Source organism: Cherax quadricarinatus, unplaced genomic scaffold, assembly GCF_038502225.1.
Source record: "Cherax quadricarinatus isolate ZL_2023a unplaced genomic scaffold, ASM3850222v1 Contig70, whole genome shotgun sequence".
NCBI classification, from domain to species: Eukaryota; Metazoa; Arthropoda; class Malacostraca; order Decapoda; family Parastacidae; genus Cherax; species Cherax quadricarinatus.
The window spans coordinates 322,501-347,818 of NW_027195096.1; the positions used below are offsets into that span (position 1 = coordinate 322,501).

The 25,318-nt window shown below is 41.0% G+C and overlaps 1 protein-coding gene across 5 annotated transcripts in view; it reads right to left on the bottom strand.

Moving 5' to 3' along the window:
* The window catches only part of LOC128687655 (forkhead box K), a 116,456-nt gene that overhangs the window by 89,304 nt on the left and 1,834 nt on the right, over positions 1–25,318 (bottom strand). For all 5 annotated transcript variants that reach the window (XM_053775227.2, XM_053775230.2, XM_053775229.2 and 2 more), the window contains exon 2: positions 22,769–22,954. In XM_053775227.2, the coding sequence (XP_053631202.1) occupies positions 22,769–22,954 (186 nt within the window). The remainder of the gene's footprint in view (positions 1–22,768; positions 22,955–25,318) is intronic.

Consider the following 25,318-nt stretch of genomic DNA (forward strand, 5'->3'; position numbering starts at 1 on the left):
GACACCACTACAGCATAAAACGTCTCCCAGTTTATTAACGTTTACTCCATACTACAACACCTCAGCAGTGCTCAATGACCGACCCCCACAAGCCTCGTTAACATGAAGCTAACATTTTCCAGACTATCGTATTTCATTCAGTAACATTTCCTAGCAACGTTTCCTACCCCAGACTAGCATTCAGCAACGTTTCCTATCCCAGACTAACATTCAGCAACGTTTCCTACCCCAGACTAACATTCAGCAACGTTTCCTAGACCAGACTAACATTCAGCAACGTTTCCTAGACCAGACTAACATTCAGCAACGTTTCCTAGACCAGACTAACATTCAGCAACGTTTCCTAGACCAGACTAACATTCAGCAACGTTTTCTAGACCAGACTAACATTCACCAATGTTTCCTAGACCAGACTAACATTCAGCAATATTTCCTAGACCAGATTAAGATTCAGCAATGTTTCCTAGACCAGATTAAGATTCACGAATGTTTCCTAGACCAGATTAACATTCAGCAATGTTTCCTAGACCAGATTAAGATTTAGCAATGTTTCCTAGACCAGATTATCATTCAGCAATGTTTTCTAGAACAGATTAAGATTCAGCAATGTTTCCTAGACCAGATTAACATTCAGCAATGTTTCCTAGAACAGATTAACATTCAGCAATGTTTCCTAAAACAGATTAACATTCAGCAATGTTTCCTAGAAAAGACTAACATTCAGCAATGTTTCCTAGAACAGATTAACATTCAGCAATGTTTCCTAGACCAGATTAACATTCAGCAATGTTTCCTAGACCAGATTAACATTCAGCAATGTTTCCTAGACCAGATTAACATTCAGCAATGTTTCCTAGACCAGATTAACATTCAGCAATGTTTCCTAGAACAGATTAACATTCAGCAATGTTTCCTAGACCAGATTAACATTCAGCAATGTTTCCTAGAACAGATTAACATTCAGCAATGTTTCCTAGACCAGATTAACATTCAGCAATGTTTCCTAGAACAGATTAACATTCAGCAATGTTTCCTAGACCAGATTAACATTCAGCAATGTTTCCTAGAACAGATTAACATTCAGCAATGTTTCCTAGACCAGATTAACATTCAGCAATGTTTCCCAGAACAGATTAACATTCAGCAATGTTTCCTAGAACAGATTAACATTCAGCAATGTTTCCTAGACCAGATTAACATTCAGCAATGTTTCCTAGAACAGATTAACATTCAGCAATGTTTCCTAGACCAGATTAACATTCAGCAATGTTTCCTAGAACAGATTAACATTCAGCAATGTTTCCTAGACCAGATTAACATTCAGCAATGTTTCCCAGAACAGATTAACATTCAGCAATGTTTCCTAGAACAGATTAACATTCAGCAATGTTTCCTAGACCAGATTAACATTCAGCAATGTTTCCTAGAACAGATTAACATTCAGCAATGTTTCCTAGACCAGATTAACATTCAGCAATGTTTCCAAGAACAGATTAACATTCAGCAATGTTTCCTAGACCAGATTAACATTCAGCAATGTTTCCTAGACCAGATTAACATTCAGCAATGTTTCCAAGAACAGATTAACATTCAGCAATGTTTCCTAGACCAGATTAACATTCAGCAATGTTTCCTAGACCAGATTAACATTCAGCAATGTTTCCTAGACCAGATTAACATTCAGCAATGTTTCCTAGAACAGATTAACATTCAGCAATGTTTCCTAGACCAGATTAACATTCAGCAATGTTTCCTAGACCAGATTAACATTCAGCAATGTTTCCTAGACCAGATTAACATTCAGCAATGTTTCCTAGAACAGATTAACATTCAGCAATGTTTCCTAGACCAGATTAACATTCAGCAATGTTTCCTAGACCAGATTAACATTCAGCAATGTTTCCTAGACCAGATTAACATTCAGCAATGTTTCCTAGACCAGATTAGCATTCAGCAATGTTTCCAAGAACAGATTAACATTCAGCAATGTTTCCTAGACCAGATTAACATTCAGCAATGTTTCCTAGACCAGATTAACATTCAGCAATGTTTCCAAGAACAGATTAACATTCAGCAATGTTTCCTAGAACAGATTAACATTCAGCAATGTTTCCTAGACCAGATTAACATTCAGCAATGTTTCCAAGAACAGATTAACATTCAGCAATGTTTCCTAGACCAGATTAACATTCAGCAATGTTTCCTAGAACAGATTAACATTCAGCAATGTTTCCTAGACCAGATTAACATTCAGCAATGTTTCCTAGAACAGATTAACATTCAGCAATGTTTCCTAGACCAGATTAACATTCAGCAATGTTTCCTAGAACAGATTAACATTCAGCAATGTTTCCTAGACCAGATTAACATTCAGCAATGTTTCCTAGAACAGATTAACATTCAGCAATGTTTCCTAGACCAGATTAACATTCAGCAATGTTTCCTAGAACAGATTAACATTCAGCAATGTTTCCTAGAACAGACTAACATTATCTTACAACAAGTAACATTTTCTTGCCCATAATTTACATTATCTTGATTACATTGTCAAGGAACACAACAATGTTATCGCATCTGCAAGGAAAATGATAGATTGGGTACCTAGAACTTTCAGAACACGAGCTCTCAAGCCAATAATGATACGCTTCAGGTTACTCGTTCTCTTTAGACTGTAATACTGCTCAGTACTAACGTCCCCCTTCAAGGTAGGCAAAATTGCTGAGCTGGTCAATGTACAGAAAACCATCACAGCTCGTATAAACTCAGTCAAGCACTGCGAGCGCTTGAAGTCCCTACAACGGTATTCCTAAGAACGTCTGAGAGAACTATAAGATACTGGAGGGATTGGTCCCAAACCTACACAGAAATTACTACTTATGAACATATGAGGTTTGACAGACGGTGCAGGACACTCCAATACTCCAGTGACAAGCAGGGGAGCAAAGAGTACACTGAGAGAAACCTCAGTAACTACTAAGAAACCATGTCTCAACACTTCCCCCTCATGCATGTGGTGGGGGGGGGGTGTAACAAACCTCTAGCTGTCAAGAGGAAGCTTTACAAATTCCCCAAAAACAGTTCCAGATGAGCCGGGTTATGATGCATACGTTGGACTACGGGCCGCGATCACTAACAGTTTCGCTGATCTGGCCAGCAACCAAGAGACTTGATCTGTCACCTGGCAGCGGGGATGCTGACCACCTGGATAGTATAGTAGCATACTGCTGGTGTTCCCACACTGTAACTATCATGCAGCAGTGTAGCAGTACACTGCTGTTGTTCCCACACTGTAACTATCATGCAGCAGTGTAGCAGTACACTGCTGGTGTTCCCACACTGTAACTATCATGCAGCAGTGTAGCAGTACACTGCTGTTGTTCCCACACTGTAACTATCATGCAGCAGTGTAGCAGTACACTGCTGTTGTTCCCACACTGTAACTATCATGCAGCAGTGTAGCAGTACACTGCTGGTGTTCCCACACTGTAACTATCATGCAGCAGTGTAGCAGTACACTGCTGGTGTTCCCACACTGTAACTATCATGCAGCAGTGTAGCAGTACACTGCTGTTGTTCCCACACTGTAACTATCATGCAGCAGTGTAGAAGTACACTGGTGTTCCCACACTGTAACTATCATGCAGCAGTGTAGCAGTACACTGCTGTTGTTCCCACATTGTAACTATCATGCAGCAGTGTAGCAGTACACTGCTGGTGTTCCCACACTGTAACTATCATGCAGCAGTGTAGCAGTACACTGCTGGTGTTCCCACACTGTAACTATCATGCAGCAGTGTAGCAGTACACTGCTGGTGTTCCCACACTGTAACTATCATGCAGCAGTGTAGCAGTACACTGGTGGTGTTCCCACACTGTAACTATCATGCAGCAGGGTAGCAGTACACTGCTGGTGTTCCCACACTGTAACTATCATGCAGCAGGGTAGCAGTACACTGCTGTTGTTCCCACAATGTAACTACCATGCAGCAGTGTAGCAGTACACTGCTGGTGTTCCCACAATATAATTATCATGCAGCAGTGCAGCAGTACACTGTTGGTGTTCCCACATTGTAACTATCATGCAGCAGGGTAGCAGTACACTGCTGGTGTTCCCACACTGTAACTATCATGCAGCAGTGTAGCAGTATAGTGCTGTTGTTCCCACAATGTAACTATCATGCAGCAGGGTAGCAGTACACTGCTGGTGTTCCCACACTGTAACTATCATGCAGCAGGGTAGCAGTACACTGCTGGTGTTCCCACATTGTAACTATCATGCAGCAGGGTAGCAGTACACTGCTGGTGTTCCCACACTGTAACTATCATGCAGCAGTGTAGCAGTATAGTGCTGTTGTTCCCACATTGTAACTATCATGCAGCAGTGTAGCAGTACAGTGTTGTTCCCACATTGTAACTATCATGCAGCAGAGTAGCAGTACAGTGTTGTTCCCACACTGTAACTATCATGCAGCAGTGTATCAGTACACTGCTGGTGTTCCCACAATGTAACTATCATGCAGCAGTGTATCAGTACACTGCTGGTGTTCCCACAATGTAACTATCATGCAGCAGGGTAGCAGTACACTGCTGTTGTTCCCACATTGTAACTATCATGCAGCAGTGTAGCAGTACACTGCTGTTGTTCCCACACTGTAACTATCATGCAGCAGTGTAGCAGTACACTGTTGGTGTTCCCACAATGTAACTATCATGCAGCAGGGTAGCAGTACACTGCTGGTGCAGTATAGAGTAGCAGTACACTGCTAGTGTTCCCACACTGTAACTATCATGCAGCAGTGTAGCAGTACACTGTTGGTGTTCCCACAATGTAACTATCATGCAGCAGGGTAGCAGTACACTGCTGGTGTTCCCACACTGTAACTATCATGCAGCAGGGTAGCAGTACACTGCTGGTGTTCCCACAATATAATTATCATGCAGCATTGTATCAGTACACTGCTGGTGTTCCCACAATGTAACTATCATGCAGCAATGCAGCAGTGTAGCAGTACACTGCTGGTGTTCCCACACTGTAACTATGCAGCAGTGTAGCAGTGTAGCAGTACACAGTGTAGCAGTACACTGCTGTGTGTTCCCAGTGTAGCAGTACACTGCTGGTGTAATTAACTATCATGCAGCAGGGTAGCAGTACACTGCTGGTGTTCCCACACTGTAACTATCATGCAGCAGGGTAGCAGTACACTGCTGGTGTTCCCACAATATAATTATCATGCAGCAGTGTATCAGTACACTGCTGGTGTTCCCACAATGTAAGTATCATGCAGCAGGGTAGCAGTACACTGCTGGTGTTCCCACAATATAACTATACACTGCTGGTGTTCCCACTATCATGCAGCAGTGTAGCAGTACACTGCTGGTGTTCCCACAGTGTAGCAGTATAACTATCATGCAGCAGTGTAGCAGTACACTGCTGGTGTTCCCACTATCATACAGTACAGTGTAGCAGTACACTGCTGGTGTTCCCACTATCATACAGTACAGTGTAGCAGTACACTGCTGGTGTTCCCACTATCATACAGTACAGTGTAGCAGTACACTGCTGGTGTTCCCACTATCATACAGTACAGTGTAGCAGTACACTGCTGGTGTTCCCACAATGTAACTACTATCATGCAGCAGTGTAGCAGTACACTGCTGGTGTTCCCACTATCATATTGTGCAGCAGTGTAGCAGTACACTGCAGTTCCCACTATGCAGCAGTACACTGTTGGTGTGTAGCAGTACACTGCTGGTGTTCCCACAGCAGTGTGTAACTATCATGCAGCATTGTATCAGTACACTGCTGGTGTTCCCACAATGTAATTATCATGCAGCAGGGTAGCAGTACACTGCTGGTGTTCCCACAATATAACTATCATGTAGCAGTGTATCAGTACACTGCTGGTGTTCCCACAATATAACTATCATGCAGCAGTGTATCAGTACACTGCTGGTGTTCCCACAATATAACTATCATGCAGCAGTGTAGCAGTACACTGCTGTTGTTCCCACACTATCATGCAGCAGTGTAGCAGTACACTGGTGGTGTTCCCACACTGTAACTATCATGCAGCAGGGTAGCAGTACACTGCTGGTGTAGCAGTACACTGCTGGTGTTCCCACTTTGTAACTATCATACAGCAGCAGTGTAGCAGTACACTGCTGGTGTTCCCACAATGTAACTATCATGCAGCAGTGTAGCAGTACACTGCTGGTGTTCCCACAGCAGTGTGTAACTATCATGCAGCAGTGTAGCAGTACACTGCTGGTGTTCCCACAATGTAACTATCATGCAGCAGTGTAGCAGTACACTGCTGGTGTTCCCACAATGTAACTATCATGCAGCAGTGTAGCAGTACACTGCTGGTGTTCCCACAATGTAACTATCATGCAGCAGTGTAGCAGTACACTGCTGGTGTTCCCACAATGTAACTATCATGCAGCAGTGTAGCAGTACACTGCTGGTGTTCCCACAATGTAACTATCATGCAGCAGTGTAGCAGTACACTGCTGGTGTTCCCACAATGTAACTATCATGCAGCAGTGTAGCAGTACACTGCTGGTGTTCCCACAATGTAATTATCATAGCAGCAGCAGTGTAGCAGTACACTGCTGGTGTTCCCACAATGTAACTATCATGCAGCAGTGTAGCAGTACACTGCTGGTGTTCCCACAATGTAACTATCATGCAGCAGTGTAGCAGTACACTGCTGGTGTTCCCACAATGTAACTATCATGCAGCAGTGTAGTAGCAGTACACTGCTGGTGTTCCCACAATGTAACTATCATGCAGCAGTGTAGCAGTACACTGCTGGTGTTCCCACAATGTAACTATCATGCAGCAGTGTAGCAGTACACTGCTGGTGTTCCCACAATGTAACTATCATGCAGCAGTGTAGCAGTACACTGCTGGTGTTCCCACAATGTAACTATCATGCAGCAGTGTAGCAGTACACTGCTGGTGTTCCCACAATGTAACTATCATGCAGCAGTGTAGCAGTACACTGTTGGTGTTCCCACAATGTAACTATCATGCAGCAGTGTAGCAGTACACTGTTGGTGTTCCCACAATGTAATTATCATGCAGCAGTGTATCAGTACACTGCTGTTCCCACAATGTAATTATCATGCAGCAGTGTATCAGTACACTGCTGTTCCCACAATGTAATTATCATGCAGCAGTACACTGCTGGTGTTCCCACACTGTAACTATCATGCAGCAGTGTAGCAGTACACTGCTGGTGTTCCCACACTGTAACTATCATGCAGCAGTGTATCAGTACACTGCTGGTGTTCCCAGGGTAGTGTAGCAGTACACTGCTGGTGTTATGTAACATCATGCAGCAGTGTAGCAGTACACTGCTGGTGTTCCCACACTGTAACTATCATGCAGCAGTGTAGCAGTACACTGCTGGTGTTCCCACACTAACTATCATGCAGCAGGGTAGCAGTACACTGCTGGTGTTGCCACAATGTAACTATCATGCAACAGTGTAGCAGTACACTGCTGGTGTTCCCACACTGTAACTATCATGCAGCACTGTAGCAGTACACTGCTGGTGTTCCCACACTGTAACTATCATGCAACAGTGTAGCAGTACACTGCTGGTGTTGCCACAATGTAACTATCATGCAGCAGTGTATCAGTACGCTGCTGGTGTTCCCACACTGTAACTATCATGCAGCAGTGTAGCAGTACACTGCTGGTGTTCCCACACTGTAACTATCATGCAACAGTGTAGCAGTACACTGCTGGTGTTGCCACAATGTAACTATCATGCAGCAATGTATCAGTACGCTGCTGGTGTTCCCACACTGTAACTATCATGCAGCAGTGTAGCAGTACACTGCTGGTGTTGCCACAATGTAACTATCATGCAGCAGTGTATCAGTACGCTGCTGGTGTTCCCACAATGTAACTATCATGCAGCAGTGTAGCAGTACTCTGCTGTTGTTCCCACAATGTAACTATCATGCAGCAGTGTAGCAGTACACTGTTGGTGTTCCCACAATGTAACTATCATGCAGCAGTGTAGCAGTACACTGTTGGTGTTCCCACAATGTAACTATCATGCAGCAGTGTATCAGTACACTGCTGGTGTTCCCACAATTTATCATGGAGCAGGGTAGCAGTACACTGCTGGTGTTCCCACAATATAATTATCATGCAGCAGTGCAGCAGTACACTGTTGGTGTTCCCACAATGTAACTATCATGCAGCAGTGTAGCAGTACACTGCTGGTGTTCCCACAATATAACTATCATGCAGCAGTGTATCAGTACACTACTTGTGTTCCCACAATTTATCATGCAGCAGGGTAGCAGTACACTGCTGGTGTTCCCACAATTTATCATGCAGCAGGGTAGCAGTACACTGCTGGTGTTCCCACAATATAATTATCATGCAGCAGTGCAGCAGTACACTGCTGGTGTTCCCACAATGTAACTATCATGCTGCACTGTAGCAGTACACTGCTGGTGTTCCCACAATGTAACTATCATGCAGCAGGGTAGCAGTATACTGCTGGTGTTCCCACAATATAACTATCATGCAGCAGTGTATCAGTACACTGTTGGTGTTCCCACAATTTATCATGCAGCAGGGTAGCAGTACACTGCTGGTGTTCCCACAATGTAATTATCATGCAGCAGTGTAGCAGTACACTACTGGTGTTCCCACAATGTAATTATCATGCAGCAGTGCATCAGGACACTGCTGGTGTTCCCACAATGTAAATATCATGCAGCAGTGTAGCAGTACACTGCTGGTGTTCCCACAATATAACTATCATGCAGCAGTGTAGCAGTACACTGCTGGTGTTCCCACAATGTAACTATCATGCAGCAGTGTAGCAGTACACTGCTGGTGTTCCCACAATGTAATTATCATGCAGCAGTGTATCAGGACACTGCTGGTGTTCCCACAATGTAACTATCATGCAGCAGTGTATCAGTACACTGCTGGTGTTCCCACAATATAACTATCATGCAGCAGTGTAGCAGTACACTGCTGGTGTTCCCACAATGTAACTATCAAGCAGCAGTGTAGCAGTACACTGCTGGTGTTCCCACAATATAACTATCATGCAGCAGTGTAGCAGTACACTGCTGTTGTTCCAATACTGTAACTATCATGCAGCAGTGTAGCAGTACACTGCTGGTGTTCCCACAATGTAACTAATGCAGTAGTGTATCAGTACACTGCTGTTGTTAACACAATGTAACTATCATGCAGCAGTGTAGCAGTACACTGCTGGTGTTCCCACAATGTAACTATCATGCAGCAGTGTAGCAGTACACTGCTGGTGTTCCCACAATGTAACTATCATGCAGCAGTGTAGCAGTACACTGCTGGTGTTCCCACAATGTAACTATCATGCAGCAGGGTAGCAGTACACTGCTGTTGTTCCCACAATGTAACTATCATGCAGCAGTGTATCAGTACACTGCTGGTGTTCCCACAATGTAACTATCATGCAGCAGTGTATCAGTACACTGCTGGTGTTCCCACAATGTAACTATCATGCAGCAGTGTAGCAGTACACTGCTGGTGTTCCCACAATGTAACTATCATGCAGCAGTGTAGCAGTACACTGCTGTTGTTCCCACAATGTAACTATCATGCAGCAGTGTAGCAGTACACTGCTGGTGTTCCCACAATGTAACTATCATGCAGCAGGGTAGCAGTACACTGCTGTTGTTCCCACAATGTAACTATCATGCAGCAGAGTAGTAGCAGTACACTGAAGTGTATCTAATCTTAAAAAATATATATATAAAGGCTCTTCTGTGTACCTAAGATAATCTCTAATCCCTAATCCCTAGCTACACCTTCCTTGACCCTGCTCATAACCTAACTTCACCTCTCTTGACCCTGCTCATACCCTAACTTCACCTCTCTTGACCCTGCTCATAACCTAACTTCACCTCTCTTGACCCTGCTCATACCCTAACTTCACCTCTCTTGACCCTGCTCATACCCTAACTTCACCTCTCTTGACCCTGCTCATACCCTAACTTCACCTCTCTTGACCCTGCTCATACCCTAACTTCACTTCTCTTGACCCTGCTCATACCCTAACTTCACCTCTCTTGACCCTGCTCATACCCTAACTTCACCTCTCTTGACCCTGTTCATACCCTAACTTCACCTCTCTTGACCCTGCTCATACCCTAACTTCACCTCTCTTGACCCTGCTCATACCCTAACTTCACCTCTCTTGACCCTGCTCATACCCTAACTTCACCTCTCTCGACCCTGCTCATACCCTAACTTCACCTCTCTTGACCCTGCTCATACCCTAAATTCACCTCTCTTGACCCTGCTCATACCCTAACTTCACCTCTCTTGGCCCTGCTCATACCCTAACTTCACCTCTCTTGACCCTGCTCATACCCTAACTTCACCTCTCTTGACCCTGCTCATACTCTAACTTCACCTCTCTTGATCTTGCTCATATCCTAACTTCACCTCTCTTTACCCTGCTCATACGCTAACTTCACCTCTTGACCCTGCTCATACCCTAACTTCACCTCTCTTGACCCTGCACACACCCTAACTTCACTTCTCTTGATCCTGCTCATACCCTAACTTCAAATCTCATGACCCTTCTCATACCCTAACTTCACCTCTCTTGACCCTGCACACACCCTAACTTCAATTCTCTTGATCCTGCTCATACCCTAACTTCAAATCTCTTGACCCTGCTCATACCCTAACTTCACCTCTCTTGACCCTGCTCATACCCTAACTTCACCTCTCTTGACCCTGCTCATACCCTAACTTCACCTCTCTTGACCCTGCTCATACCCTAACTTCATCTCTCTTGGCCCTGCTCATACCCTATTTTCACCTCTCTTGGCCGCGCTCATCACCTCACCTACCTTCACCTCCCATGACAGCACCCACAACCTAACTCACCTCCCATGACCGCACCCATCACTTCACTCACCTCCCATCACCGCACCCATCACTTCACTCACCCCTATGACCGCACCCATCACTTCACTCACCTCCCATGGCCGCACCCACCACTTCACTCACCTCCCATAACCGCACCCATCACCTCACTCACCTCCCATGACCGCACCCATCACTTCACTCACCTCCCATGACCGCACCCATCACTTCACTCACCTCCCATGGCCTCACCCATCACTTCACTCACCTCCCATAACTGCACACATCACCTCACTCACCTCCCATGACCGCACCCATCACTTCACTCACCTCCCATGACTGCACCCATCACTTCACTCACCTCCCATGGCCGCACCCATCACCTCACTCACCTCCCCTGACCGCACCCATCACTTCACTCACCTCCCATAACCGCACCCATCACTTCACTCACCTCCCATGACCGCACCCATCACTTCACTCACCTCCCATGACCGCACCCATCACTTCACTCACCTCCCATGACCGCACCCATCACTTCACTCACATCCCATGACCGCACCCATCACTTCACTCACCTCCCATGACCGCACCCATCACTTCACTCACCTCCCATGACCGCACCCATCACTTCACTCACCTCCCATAACCGCACCCATCACTTCACTCACCTCCCATGACCGCACCCATCACTTCACTCACCTCCCATGACCGCACCCATCACTTCACTCACCTCCCATGACCGCACCCATCACTTCACTCACCTCCCATGACCGCACCCATCACCTCACTCACCTCCCATGACCGCACCCATCACTTCACTCACTTCCCATGACCGCACCCATCACTTCACTCACCCTTGGCCAATAAAAACATTTAAATTACCGAGAACGCCTCAAAATTGATAATATGTACTGGCTGGAGCGGAGGAGAGAGGTACATGATAATATGTGTGGAAGGTGCTTACGGGTCGTCTGGTCTCAAACCTGAACACCGCCATTACAATATACTGGAGTGAAGAATAAAGGCAGTGCGTGTGTGTGAACAGTAAGAGAACACTGTATCAACATCTGTGGTCCAAGACTTTTTAACATCTTACCAGATGTCAGAAACGCTGCCGGAACAAGGGTAGAAGTGATGAAAATAGTTTAAAAAACAACAGACATGCTGAAGAATGTTGCAGGGTAGACTGTTGACACAGGAAACTCGACAATATCCTCCACCAAGTGCCGGATCAACCAGGCTATGATGGATATGTGGGCTAGAAGACAGCCAGCAGTAAAAACCTAGCTGACAAGACAAGCATCTGACAAGCCTGATGCAGGGTTGAGTTACAGGGGTACGAAAACTCCCACAACCTATCATATTTATATACTCTATCTCACTGAACAGGTACATAACACAGGAAAACCATCTCACACAACGGGCACATAACACAGGAGAACCATCTCACAGAACAGGTACATAACACAGGAAAACCATCTCACACAACGGGTACATAACATAGGAGAACCATCTCACAGAACAGGTACATAACACAGGAGAACCATCTCACACAACGGGTACATAACATAGGAGAACCATCTCACAGAACAGGTACATAACACAGGAGAACCATCTCACACAACGGGCACATAACACAGGAGAACCATCTCACAGAACAGGTACATAACACAGGAAAACCATCTCACACAACGAGTACATAACATAGGAGAACCATCTCACAGAACAGGTACATAACACAGGAGAACCATCTCACACAACGGGGGTATATAAAACAGGAGAGCCATCTCACACAAAGGGTACATAACACAGGAGAACCCTCTCATAGAACAGGTACATAACACAGGAGTACATAACATAGGAGAACCATCTCACAGGTATGTAACACAGGAGAACCATCTCACACACAGGAACAGGTACATCACACAATGGGGGTATATAAAACAGGAGAGCCATCTCACACAAAGGGTACATAACACAGGAGAACATAGAACAGGTACATAACACAGGAGAACCATCTCACAGAACAGGTATGTAACACAGGAGAACCATCTCACAGAACAGGTACATAACACAGGAGAACCATCTCACAGAACAGGTACATAACACAGGAGAACCATCTCACAGAACAGGTACATAACACAGAACCATCTCATACAACAGGAACATAACACAGGAGAACCACCTCATAGAACAGGAACATAACACAGGAGAACCATCTCACAGAACAGGTACATAACACAGGAGAACCATCTCACAGAACAGGTACATAACACAGGAGAACCATTTCACAGAACAACAGGAACACAGGAGAACCATCTCATAAAGCAAAAACATAACACAGGAGAACCATCTCATAAAAACATAACACAGGAGAACCATTTTATAGAACAGGAACATAATGCAGGAGAACCATCTCATAAAACAAAAACATAACACAGGCATACCATTTCACAGAATAGGAACATAACACAGGAGAACCATCTCATAGAACAGGAACATAACACAGGAGAACCATCTCATAGAACAGGAACATAACAGGAGAACCCTCTCATAGAACAGGTACATAACACAGGAGAACCATCTCATAGAACAGGAACATAACACAGGAGAACCATCTCATTGAACAAGAAAATAACACAGGTGAACCATCTATCAGAACAACAAGAACATGCTTTACAAAATACAACTTACTGCTAACACAAGAGCTAGTAAGGCACTTAAACTGCTAGGAATGTTGCAAACTGCTTGGAATATTCTCTCATGACTGAATGAGAGACAGATCTGATAATACTTCCATACACAGTACTTGGAAGATACTCTACATCCTAGTCCCAAACCTATTACCATAACAACATACTGGAGTGAGATATGAAAGGAAGTGTCAAATATACCCAGTGAAAAGGAAGAGTTCCATGAGCACAATAAGAAAACACAGTATCAGCATCCATGGTGCAAGACTATTCAACCTGCTGCCAACATATCAGAAATATTGCCAGAACAAGTGTAATTTGGATCAAAAGCCCAATACCAACATGAAGATACCTTCCTTTAAGAGGGCCCTGCAGTATGTACTTAAAATTCTTATTATGTGCAATTAAGTTTTTAATGGTGTGATTGAGCTAAGTACAATTGCCATGCGCCTGGAACACATCTACTGCATAAAGCAAGGGAAACTTTTTTTAACACAGGACATTTCCCATAAAGGCAGGGTGACCCAAAAAAGAAGAAACACTTTCATCATCACTCACTTCATCAGTCTTGCCAGAGGCGTGCAAATACTATAGTAGTTCAAAAACTGCAAAATATCTCCATCCCTCCTTCAGAGTGCAAGCACTGTACTTCCCACTTCCAGGAAACAATGTATTCAAATTTGCTATTTATTGAAGACCAGTAACACCAAGGATGAATGAAATACGTGTCAATTATTTAGCATACTGGTAAGTGCATCCATCAAAGATTCTTTAAACATAAGCACTTATTGTATATGAATTAATGAGTTATTACAGTACATATGTGAAGTGGTAAACTTGTGTGGATCCCTCAGTGGTAGCAGTGGAGGATGGGACCTCCATCTGCTTAATGAAGTGACTCATCTTAAGTCTTCATTGTACAGAAAACTGTCCAAAAGAATTTAAAAACTTGGTTATTTACTTGAAGAAGTGGCTCAATAGCTGCCACTGTTAATACTGTTAACAACAGTATAAAATACTGACTGGTTACTGGAAGCACCAGTACATTTTGCCATTCCAACAACTGTATACAGTACAGTACACATGAGAAGCACCAAACCCATAAGGTCATACAGCACCAGAGCAATGGAAGGTAACAGGTGAAAGAAAGAAAAAACAGCTGAAATTCCTTGGCTTAAAAATTCTTCACCAAAATCTAGCAGCTGACAACATAAAGTGTTACACTGGAACAGATATCATGCTGCTACGTATAATACAGTAATAAGCTTAATATATTAGTCTGAAAGATGTATATTATGGATTTCTGGGACAATGTACTGTTCATTACACAACAAGTGAGCACAGAGCCTGGCAAGTGGTGAAATAATGACTTGTAGCTCATAATCAAGTACAGTGGACCCCCGCCTTACGATCAGCTCCCAACTTGAACAATTATGTAAGTGTATTTTTGTAAGTGTATTTTTGTATGTGTATTTTTGGGGGTCTGAAATGGACTAATCTAATTTACAATATTCCTTATGGGAACAAATTCGTTCGGTAAGTCGGGGGTCCACTGTACTCGACGTTAATTTGGGAAAGATAGAGATGTTGGGCATGTTTCACTACATCTCTTACACAGGTTCACCTAGTATTAAATAGGTATCCAATAGTCAACTGCTGTGAATGGCACCCCAAGGGATGGCAATATATCTAGGCTTTGAATGCACTGAGGTAGAATAAAAGCTTAACCTGTACAATGAAATGAGCTAAAGTAGGATAACAACTTTTAGCCTGTATTTAAGTTGGTAGAATTATCGACAATATGTTATGTAAAAGGACACAAGTCCAACTAATGTGACATTTTATTGTGGTAATGTTTTGCTCTCCAGGAGCTTTATTAAGCCATTACCGTGGCTTGATAAAGGCTTGATAAAGCTCCTGGAGAGCAAAACGTTGCCACAATAAAATGTCACATTAGTTGAACTTGTGTCCTTTTATCTAACTCTTAGCCTATAAACGGAAATAAGCTGAGGTAGGATAACAGCTCTCAGCCTGTAAACTGAAATAAGCTCAGGTAGGATAACAGCTCTCAGCCTGTAAACTGAAATAATCTCAGGTAGGATAACAGCTCTCAGCCTGTAAACTGAAATAAGCTGAGGTAGGACAGCTCTCAGCCTGTAAACTGAAATAAGCTCAGGTAGGATAACAGCTCTCAGCCTGTAAACTGAAATAAGCTCAGGTAGGATAACAGCTCTCAGCCTGTAAACTGAAATAAGCTGAGGTAGGATAACAGCTCTCAGCCTGTAAACTGAAATAAGCTGAGGTAGGATAACAGCTCTCAGCCTGTAAACTGAAATAAGCTGAGGTAGGATAACAGCTCTCAGCCTGTAAACTGAAATAAGCTGAGGTAGGATAACAGCTCTCAGCCTGTAAACTGAAATAAGCTGAGGTAGGATAACAGCTCTCAGCCTGTAAACTGAAATAAGCTGATGTAGGATAACAGCTCTCAGCCTGTAAACTGAAATAAGCTGAGGTAGGATAACAGCTCTCAGCCTGTAAACTGAAATAAGCTGAGGTAGGATAACAGCTCTCAGCCTGTAAACTGAAATAAGCTCAGGTAGGATAACAGCTCTCAGCCTGTAAACTGAAATAAGCTGAGGTAGGACAACAGCTCTCAGCCTGTAAACTGAAATAAGCTCAGGTAGGATAACAGCTCTCAGCCTGTAAACTGAAATAAGCTCAGGTAGCATAACAGCTCTCAGCCTGTAAACTGAAATAAACTGAGGTAGGATAACAGCTCTCAGCCTGTAAACTGAATTAAGCTGAGGTAGGATAACAGCTCTCAGCCTGTAAACTGAAATAAGCTGAGGTAGGATAACAGCTCTCAGCCTGTAAACTGAAATAAGCTCAGGTAGGATAACAGCTCTCAGCCTGTAAACTGAAATAAGCTCAGGTAGGATAACAGCTCTCAGCCTGTAAACTGAAATAAGCTGAGGTAGGACAACAGCTCTCAGCCTGTAAACTGAAATAAGCTCAGGTAGGATAACAGCTCTCAGCCTGTAAACTGAAATAAGCTCAGGTAGGATAACAGCTCTCAGCCTGTAAACTGAAATAAGCTGAGGTAGGACAACAGCTCTCAGCCTGTAAACTGAAATAAGCTCAGGTAGGATAACAGTTCTCAGCCTGTAAACTGAAATAAGCTGAGGTAGGATAACAGCTCTCAGCCTGTAAACTGAATTAAGCTGAGGTAGGATAACAGCTCTCAGCCTGTAAACTGAAATAAGCTGAGGTAGGATAACAGCTCTCAGCCTGTAAACTGAAATAAGCTCAGGTAGGATAACAGCTCTCAGCCTGTAAACTGAAATAAGCTCAGGTAGGATAACAGCTCTCAGCCTGTAAACTGAAATAAGCTGAGGTAGGACAACAGCTCTCAGCCTGTAAACTGAAATAAGCTCAGGTAGGATAACAGCTCTCAGCCTGTAAACTGAAATAAGCTGAGGTAGCATAACAGCTCTCAGCCTGTAAACTGAAATAAGCTGAGGTAGGATAACAGCTCTCAGCCTGTAAACTGAATTAAGCTGAGGTAGGATAACAGCTCTCAGCCTGTAAACTGAAATAAGCTGAGGTAGGATAACAGCTCTCAGCCTGTAAACTGAAATAAGCTCAGGTAGGATAACAGCTCTCAGCCTGTAAACTGAAATAAGCTCAGGTAGGATAACAGCTCTCAGCCTGTAAACTGAAATAAGCTCAGGTAGGATAACAGCTCTCAGCCTGTAAACTGAAATAAGCTGAGGCAGGATAACAGCTCTCAGCCTGTAAACTGAAATAAGCTCAGGTAGGATAACAGCTCTCAGCCTGTAAACTGAAATAAGCTCAGGTAGGATAACAGCTCTCAGCCTGTAAACTGAAATAAGCTGAGGTAGGATAACAGCTCTCAGCCTGTAAACTGAAATAAGCTGAGGTAGGATAACAGCTCTCAGCCTGTAAACTGAAATAAGCTGAGGTAGGATAACAGCTCTCAGCCTGTACATTCAATGCAAAAACTATATTTGTTAACAGTCTTGTCCAACTCTACAATGAAAACTGTAAACAATATAATTTCACATTAATGAAGCTACTCAGTGTAGTATTGTAATACACACTAAATACTGGTCAAAAAGATGCATGTCATGGCTGACGAAACAATTTGTTGAGCACCATCAGTGATGGAGCTTGGAATATTGGCCAGTGTTGATATAGTACTCTTACTAAACTCACACAAGGTCATATTAAATTCTTACATACATATTACATTACACTTTAATTAAGTTACAAAGATGCTTTCCAGGAAAATGTTTTTGTGTTTTAAGTGTCAACTTCTACAAGGTGTAAAGAGGTGGTGGTGAGCAGGCATAAATAAGTGGAACATAAGTTACATTTTTAATAATAATTATTATAATTATATTTTTTTTCAACAAGTCGGCTGTCTCCCACCGAGGCAGGGTGACTCAAAAAGAAAATACTTTCATCATCATCATTCAACACTTTCACCTCACTCACACATAATCACTGTCTTCGCAGAGGCACCCAGATACCACAGTTTAGAAGCATATACAACATACCTCTCCAAACTGCCAATATCCCAAACCTTTCCTTTAAAGTGTAGGCATTGTACTTCTCATTTCCAGTACTCAAGTCTGGCTATATAAAAACCAGTTTCCCTGAATCTCTTCACTAAATATTACCCTACTCACAATCCAACAGCTCGTCAGGTCCCAAAAACCATTCGTCTCCATTCACTCCTAACTAACACACTCACACATGCTTGCTGTTAGTCCAAGCCCCTCACCCACAAAACCTCCTTTACCCCCTCCCAACTGTTAAACCTACAGGGGGTCAAACAGCACATGGGGAATGGGAGGTAATTAGATTAAATCCACGGCAGGAGAAGGTAGCATCAATTCCTTGGACCAAAAGCCCTTCACCAGCATCAAGGTACCACCATTGAAAGGATATAATGTAAATCCCACCAAAACTCCATGACACATCCCAGCAGCACCCCAGAGCACAACCCATTCCCAAATTTAACAATGGGTGAGTTTCCCACTAGACAAGCAATGATGATGTCTTTTCTACCACCAGACAACAGTCACCTATTTCTGTAATTTTGTTATTTAAAACGATGTGCAAAAAAAAAAAATCAACATATCCATCTCCCACTGAGCCAGAGTGACCAGAAAAAGAAGAAAACTATAAAGTTTTTTCTTTATACATTTACATTAATTAAAATTAGGGTTAGGTGAATAGAAAACTGTGCATGTAATACTGAACTTTGGTCTCAGCTTAAAATGAGCAAAAGTTGACCAATATAATACACTGAAGAATTCACCTGTTATTTAGAGGACAAGTTGTGTTGTACATTGGCTACATTACTTCCCTACTGTATTGTTCTGGCAACACCCCACAGCATATTGGTGCCCTCCACAGAAACACTAGATCATGGGACTGGGATTAAAGTTCATACATAGTAGTCCCTCGAAGGTACAATATTAATCCCTACTATAAGATGTATCGTATCTCAAAACTGTTTAATGATTATTCATTCAAAAACCCTGGAAATGCAAATTTCATTGTGCCTGGGACCAGCGGCTCACAGATATAACTTACAGCCATTGCATCCCCCTTCATCTGTTTCTCTTTTGTTCACAATAGCAAAGGTCCTTTCATCTCTATGAAAAATTCTATGCCTTTTCTTCCGCTAGCTTAATATTTGTAAGCCTCTTTATTATTATTTTTTGTAATTTTTCTTTTTTTGCATGATAACAGTAAAGATGGGTGATTATGGAAATCCATACTCAAGTACCAATGCACTAATTCTAATGCTATATTTTTCAAAATTTCTTGCTTGATCTTCAGAGGAATTGCCTCTTTACTGCACATTTTAGGGGTCATAATAACTTGATAACACAAAAAATGGCATAATTAAATTACAAATGCGTATCAGATCTCAAATTTTCATCGCAAAACAAAATTACATTCCTATGAGGGTAAATCATAACTCAAAATTATTGCAACTCCAGACCATCATATCTCCAGCACCTACTCGACATTCAACAGCCACAGTATGTATGAACTTAAGTTATTTCTAGAACAATTTTATGCTTATACTGTACTAGACTGCGTGCTTCACAAAATTTTCTGAAATCACGTGATGAATGTGATGATAAAAAAAACTCACATGGCTCAAGAAACTGAATGTATAATTATTTATAACTTATGAACACACTACAGCAGAATTACACTTGTATGTATTTACAAATTGTCGCTGTTGTGGTGTTAATTTAAAAAAAGTTGAAATACTCTGCGCATGAGAAAATTTTTGAAGATGATTGAACATAAGAGGGAATTCAGCAAGCTCCTCCAAAATACTCAATCAGCTGTGCCATAGCTACCTATGTTGAAATGCAAGAAGCTGGCATCAATAGCCTGACTAAACATGGATTCAACCAAGAAGCCTGGGATGAAACTGAGTCACTGAGATTATGATCCTTGAAATCATCTGAAGGCTTGTTAAAAAAAAGTAACAGTACGATCATTACTAACAATATCACTATGATCATTATGATCAAGTGCTTTAAAAGGGAGATGTGCTTTCAATTCAGACTTGAAAGTATAAACAGATTCCTGATTCTCAATAGACACTGGCAACCTACTTAACAAATCTGTGGCAACTCACGGAAAAATTCCCAACAATGATGTAAAGGTACAAGCACATCAGCAAGATACTTGGGTTCATTAAACTTAATAACTTTAAATATTAATAAACAGAGTTCAAATTCAATTCTTACCTTGATAGGGAACCAATGCAGCTTATACATAGGAACTAGTGGAAACACAGTCGGCAGAAAAAATACAGTCTACCTAAAAAGGCTTCAGTGCAGACTTATGACTTTTTAGAAAGTAATTAGACAAACCTACATACAAATGCAAAAACCAATTTGAGGGAGAAACAAATCCATGAATATGGACCAAGATACTCTACTTATCAAGGCATTTTCTCATCCTGGTGTGAGAAGCACTGGTGATGTTCATCCAAGGTCTCAGACTACCTCCTTGACTTTTTGAGTAAAGATTATGAGTATGAAAATTGCAAGACTTAACAATTCAGTTGATTTTTGTTTTAACACTGGCTGTCTCCCACCAAGGCAGGGTGACCCAAAAAAAAAAGAAACATTTTCACCATCATTTATACTCTCACTGTCTTGCCAAAGGCATGTTGATAAGACAGTTCAGATGTCTCTCTCTACTGCAAATATTCCCACCCCTCTCTCAGAGTGCAGGAACTGCACTTCAGTTGATGTGTACAACAAATGACAATGAAGAATCCAGTAGATACCCAGATCCTCACTTATCCTATGAGCTGAAAACTAACAGAACGAAAATCTGCAATATGTACTCCCCTGGGGTTTCCTCTGACAAACAAAATCTGTCCTACCCTCTTGTAGTTTCAATTTTCTATTTGTCATTGAAGTCTGAATATCCAGCAAAAACTAACTAAAGCAGTTTTGCATCTTCCACATTCATAACCCAAATGAAGACTTGTGTATCATCAGAATAAAAATTATAATCAACCTCACAGACATCCACCAGTAAACAAGAACAGTTCAAGAACAGAGCCCTGAGAAACATTTAGAGCAAAGGAGAGTGCTCAGATACAACATCAGTGACTACCACTTCATATGACTGATCAGAAAGATACGATTTCAGAAGTAACAATTAAGTATCCTTAAGGTCATAGTAAAAAAGATCATGTATCAGTAACCCATAATGAATGGTATCAAATGCAGCAGAGAGGTCAACAAAATTAGCAGTGACATTTCAGAACAAGTGTTCAGTACCAAATTGTTATAAGCTTACAAAAAGCTGTCTCAGTTGAAGTAAATAGTCTATATGCAGACTAAACACACAGTTAACTACTACTTTGTTCCAGAGAAGGAAACAATTGATCAGAAATAGAATGTTTGATAAATTTAGAGAGAAACATATGATTGAAATGTTTAGTGAATCAAAAGGCTTCTTCAGGAGCAAGTGAACCAAAGTCCCCTTCATTGACTGTGGAAAATATTTGCTTTGAAAATAACAACTGGTCAACACAGTTATAAAAGGAACTGCACTTTCCTATGCAGGAAAGATCTTTGAAACTTTTATAAGATGTAATGCATAATATATCTTATCAGAACCCCTGATATAAACCAGAAACTCTCCTTCCCAACTGGAACAAAATGAGAAATCTACTACATGAAAAGATAGAACAATCACAGAGAACTCTGCACCTGCTTGAGCAAAATCCAAGCCTAAACAGATATTCTCTATTTTCTGACCAAAATAATGAGAAGGCCAGGGCCATCTGAATGACAGAATCAGAGGTAGGCAAAGCATCTTCAAATACACAACCAAGCAGGTCATTCAGATGGGCAAACATGTATCTACAGAAACCAAATATTCTGTCTTATTGCATCTCATTTCCTACAAATACTCTATACCCTTCTTCATATCCATTAATACAGCTAATGGTTCCAAGATCATTAACCCTGCAGCCTCAGACCAGGCCTCACAAAGTGGATACATTATCCAGCCCCTTATGGAAGAAGGTACACCAGAATATCAACAGCAAATAAATGACACTTAGATGCAATGGATACCTTTGTTAACCACATTATATTCACGTTGCAGGAGAAACATCTCATGCATATGTCCTTTGTGCCACCATGTTGGTATTTACATTCCATTTTAGTTCTAACACTGAATGATCACATCATTTTTTAATGGTCACTGTTTTTCATATAACATTTTTATAAGTACTGAACACAACTGCCAGATAATGTTGGAAGCCAAATAAGCAATCACCAGATAAGTGATGATTTACTGTATTACAGGAATAACAATTTTTAAAAAAAAACACAAAGGAAAGTAAAGATAGGTGTATACTGAAAGAGAGTAGATGTTTGTAAGAATTACCTGCAGCTATCTTATATGTTGAGGAGACAAAAGGAAAAGACCAGTAATCCTGCCAGTGTGCAAAATATTTAACAGGCTTATATTTCACATTCATATAATAAGATAGTAGCACTTCCCTGGATGGCTGCCATCTACCAGCCAACTGCGTGCTGCATAAGACATGACAAAAGTACTGACAGTGATTATTTCTGCTTACCTTATAGTACCAGTTGGTGAAGGGAATGGAGAGCCAAAGTTGGCATCCTGCTCAGGAATGTTAATTTTTAAGGGCTGCATTTTTCGTTTAGGTGGAGATGGCACCCTTGCCGGAGGAGGATCCAAGTCATCTACTAATGACTGGAACTGTATCTTAATATTTGTGCTGGGGAATCGCAATGTGCATCTGTTGAAGGAAAAGAAGAGGAGAATACATCTTATGTTCAAATGTATTTCATTAAAGACTTTTAATGTCTGCACTTTTGGAAAGGCAATTAAAGAATGAGTGATTGGGAATGTTTCCTCTTTAGGGGCCACCCTACATTGGTAGCAAACTGCCAATGTGATAAAAACATATAAGTATACATTTCTTTATATAATTTTTTTTAATTAAATTTTGACTATTATACTGAGTTCCACAAGAAGATAAGTAATATTGCATACAGCACTGACACACTATTACTGAGTCAACTGTTTGAGAAGTTTCAAAATTAAAACCACATAGTATCATTCTGTAGTAATAAATTAACAAGCTACAACAAAGTTTTTCATACACATTAGCATTTAAATATAGCATGCTATTTTTCTGAAGAGTGAATGGCACCATCAGTCCCAAATCATATGATTTAAGAAAGGAAAATTGTCCTCCAAAAAAATACAAAATGACTACCTGCTGCAACTCCCAACCCTTTCGAGCACTATTTTAATGTACTGTATTAATAGAATTTTCTCTGATGACCATTTAATGATGTATAACATTTACCCCTTACACACTTCAAAGAAAATTCTTCTAAAACATTTAAGACAATGATCATAAAACACAATAAACAGTACAGTAATATAATAAAATACTGTAAATTATGTCCATAATATACTACACTGGAAATTTCTAATAATTATATTAATCCTATAGCTGACAGCCATCAATTTATGGCTATGCTTAATGCTCAATTAACATTAGATAAATTATGATGCACTGCATAACTACTATGAACTTTAGCCTCAGTCGATGGACCAAAATCTACACTGTGTGGGTAACTGAACAACTACATTAGGAGAAATATTCCCACCACTCCTGACAAACAAAATCAAACCATCAATTTTGGCAACATTCACTATCTGGAGAAACATTCACATGCCTCAGGTCATCAAGTTATAGATGATAATTAGAACATGGCATATTATTAGGTATTGCCAATTAAACTCTATATACTAAAGTAGTACTTTCATAAAATTATATTTCTCAAACTTACTTTTTAAGGATTTTATACAAATAGAATATAATTATTCATTTCATAATTTTTTTATGTGAATTTTTTTCTGCTTAACTAAGCATTTTAAATATATATGTATAACTACAGTTGCATTTTCTAATTACACTTTCACCTACTAAGGCAGAATAAAAAATATTAAATGCCACTAATAATGTCAAAATATTACCATAGACTATTACATTAACACAAGCATATTAGAATGGCAGGCAAACTGAGTTTGTTGAAAAATGTTTTGCTCAAATATGAACTACTTTTTTTCTCAGGATGGTTGAAAAGCAGAATGAGTTGGATGAGAACAAAGACAAACTCAATACACAGCTTCAAGGACTCAAATATCACTTAAACAGGAAACAAATTGTTAAAGCTAATAAATCTGAATCAGAACCATTGATGATAGCATAGAGTTCCACACAAGAGAAGTTTGGATCCTTAACTTTATATGTTATGAAAATGATGTTCATTAGTATCAAATGCAAACTTCAACTGAAGGTTGATGACAGAGCCCTCTTAAGGGGAAATGTAGCCAGATCATGTCAGCTACAAAATTTGTAACTAACACATAATCTAAACTGGTCATCATGTAGGCAATGGATAACAGACAACGAATTATCCTTACAGCTTGGGAAAACCAAAAGCACTATTATTTTATGTATGTATGTACTGTTCTATTAAGAAAAGTTAAACACAAGCCTCGAATTACTAAAACAATGACCCCAAATCAACTACAATACTGTGATAGGGAATGTAGTCTTGTGACTTCCTAGAGGCCATCAAGGACAACTTTCCAAAACTTCAACAGAACCAACAAGAGGGAATAACCTTGATGAGCTGGTTCTGGTAAACAAAGAAATAATAGTGAATAACCTTAAGGTTGGGATCAAGGTTGAAAAAGCCAATCACAAATTTACTGATTTAAACATGTCCAGGAAAACTTGTAATAATGATAATAATATATTAGTAGGTAGTGTGTCTGATATTTTCTTTGCAAACTACAAATCATTAAGAGACTACCTAGCTAGTGTTGACTGAGATCATTTGGGTACAGATATTCACAACAGAGACCTGATAAACATTATCATGAACAACTGACTCAAGCAATATATATTATTCAATGAAAAATCAGATCAAATAAAACTAACCCCATATGGATAAATGAAAACAAAAAGTCTCTAGGGTAAAAGAAAGGTATAGTATTTACAAGAACATCAAAATATGTACAAGAAATATGAACCCTTACATTAAAATCAACAAGAGATAAGAAAGGTCAAACCAGAATA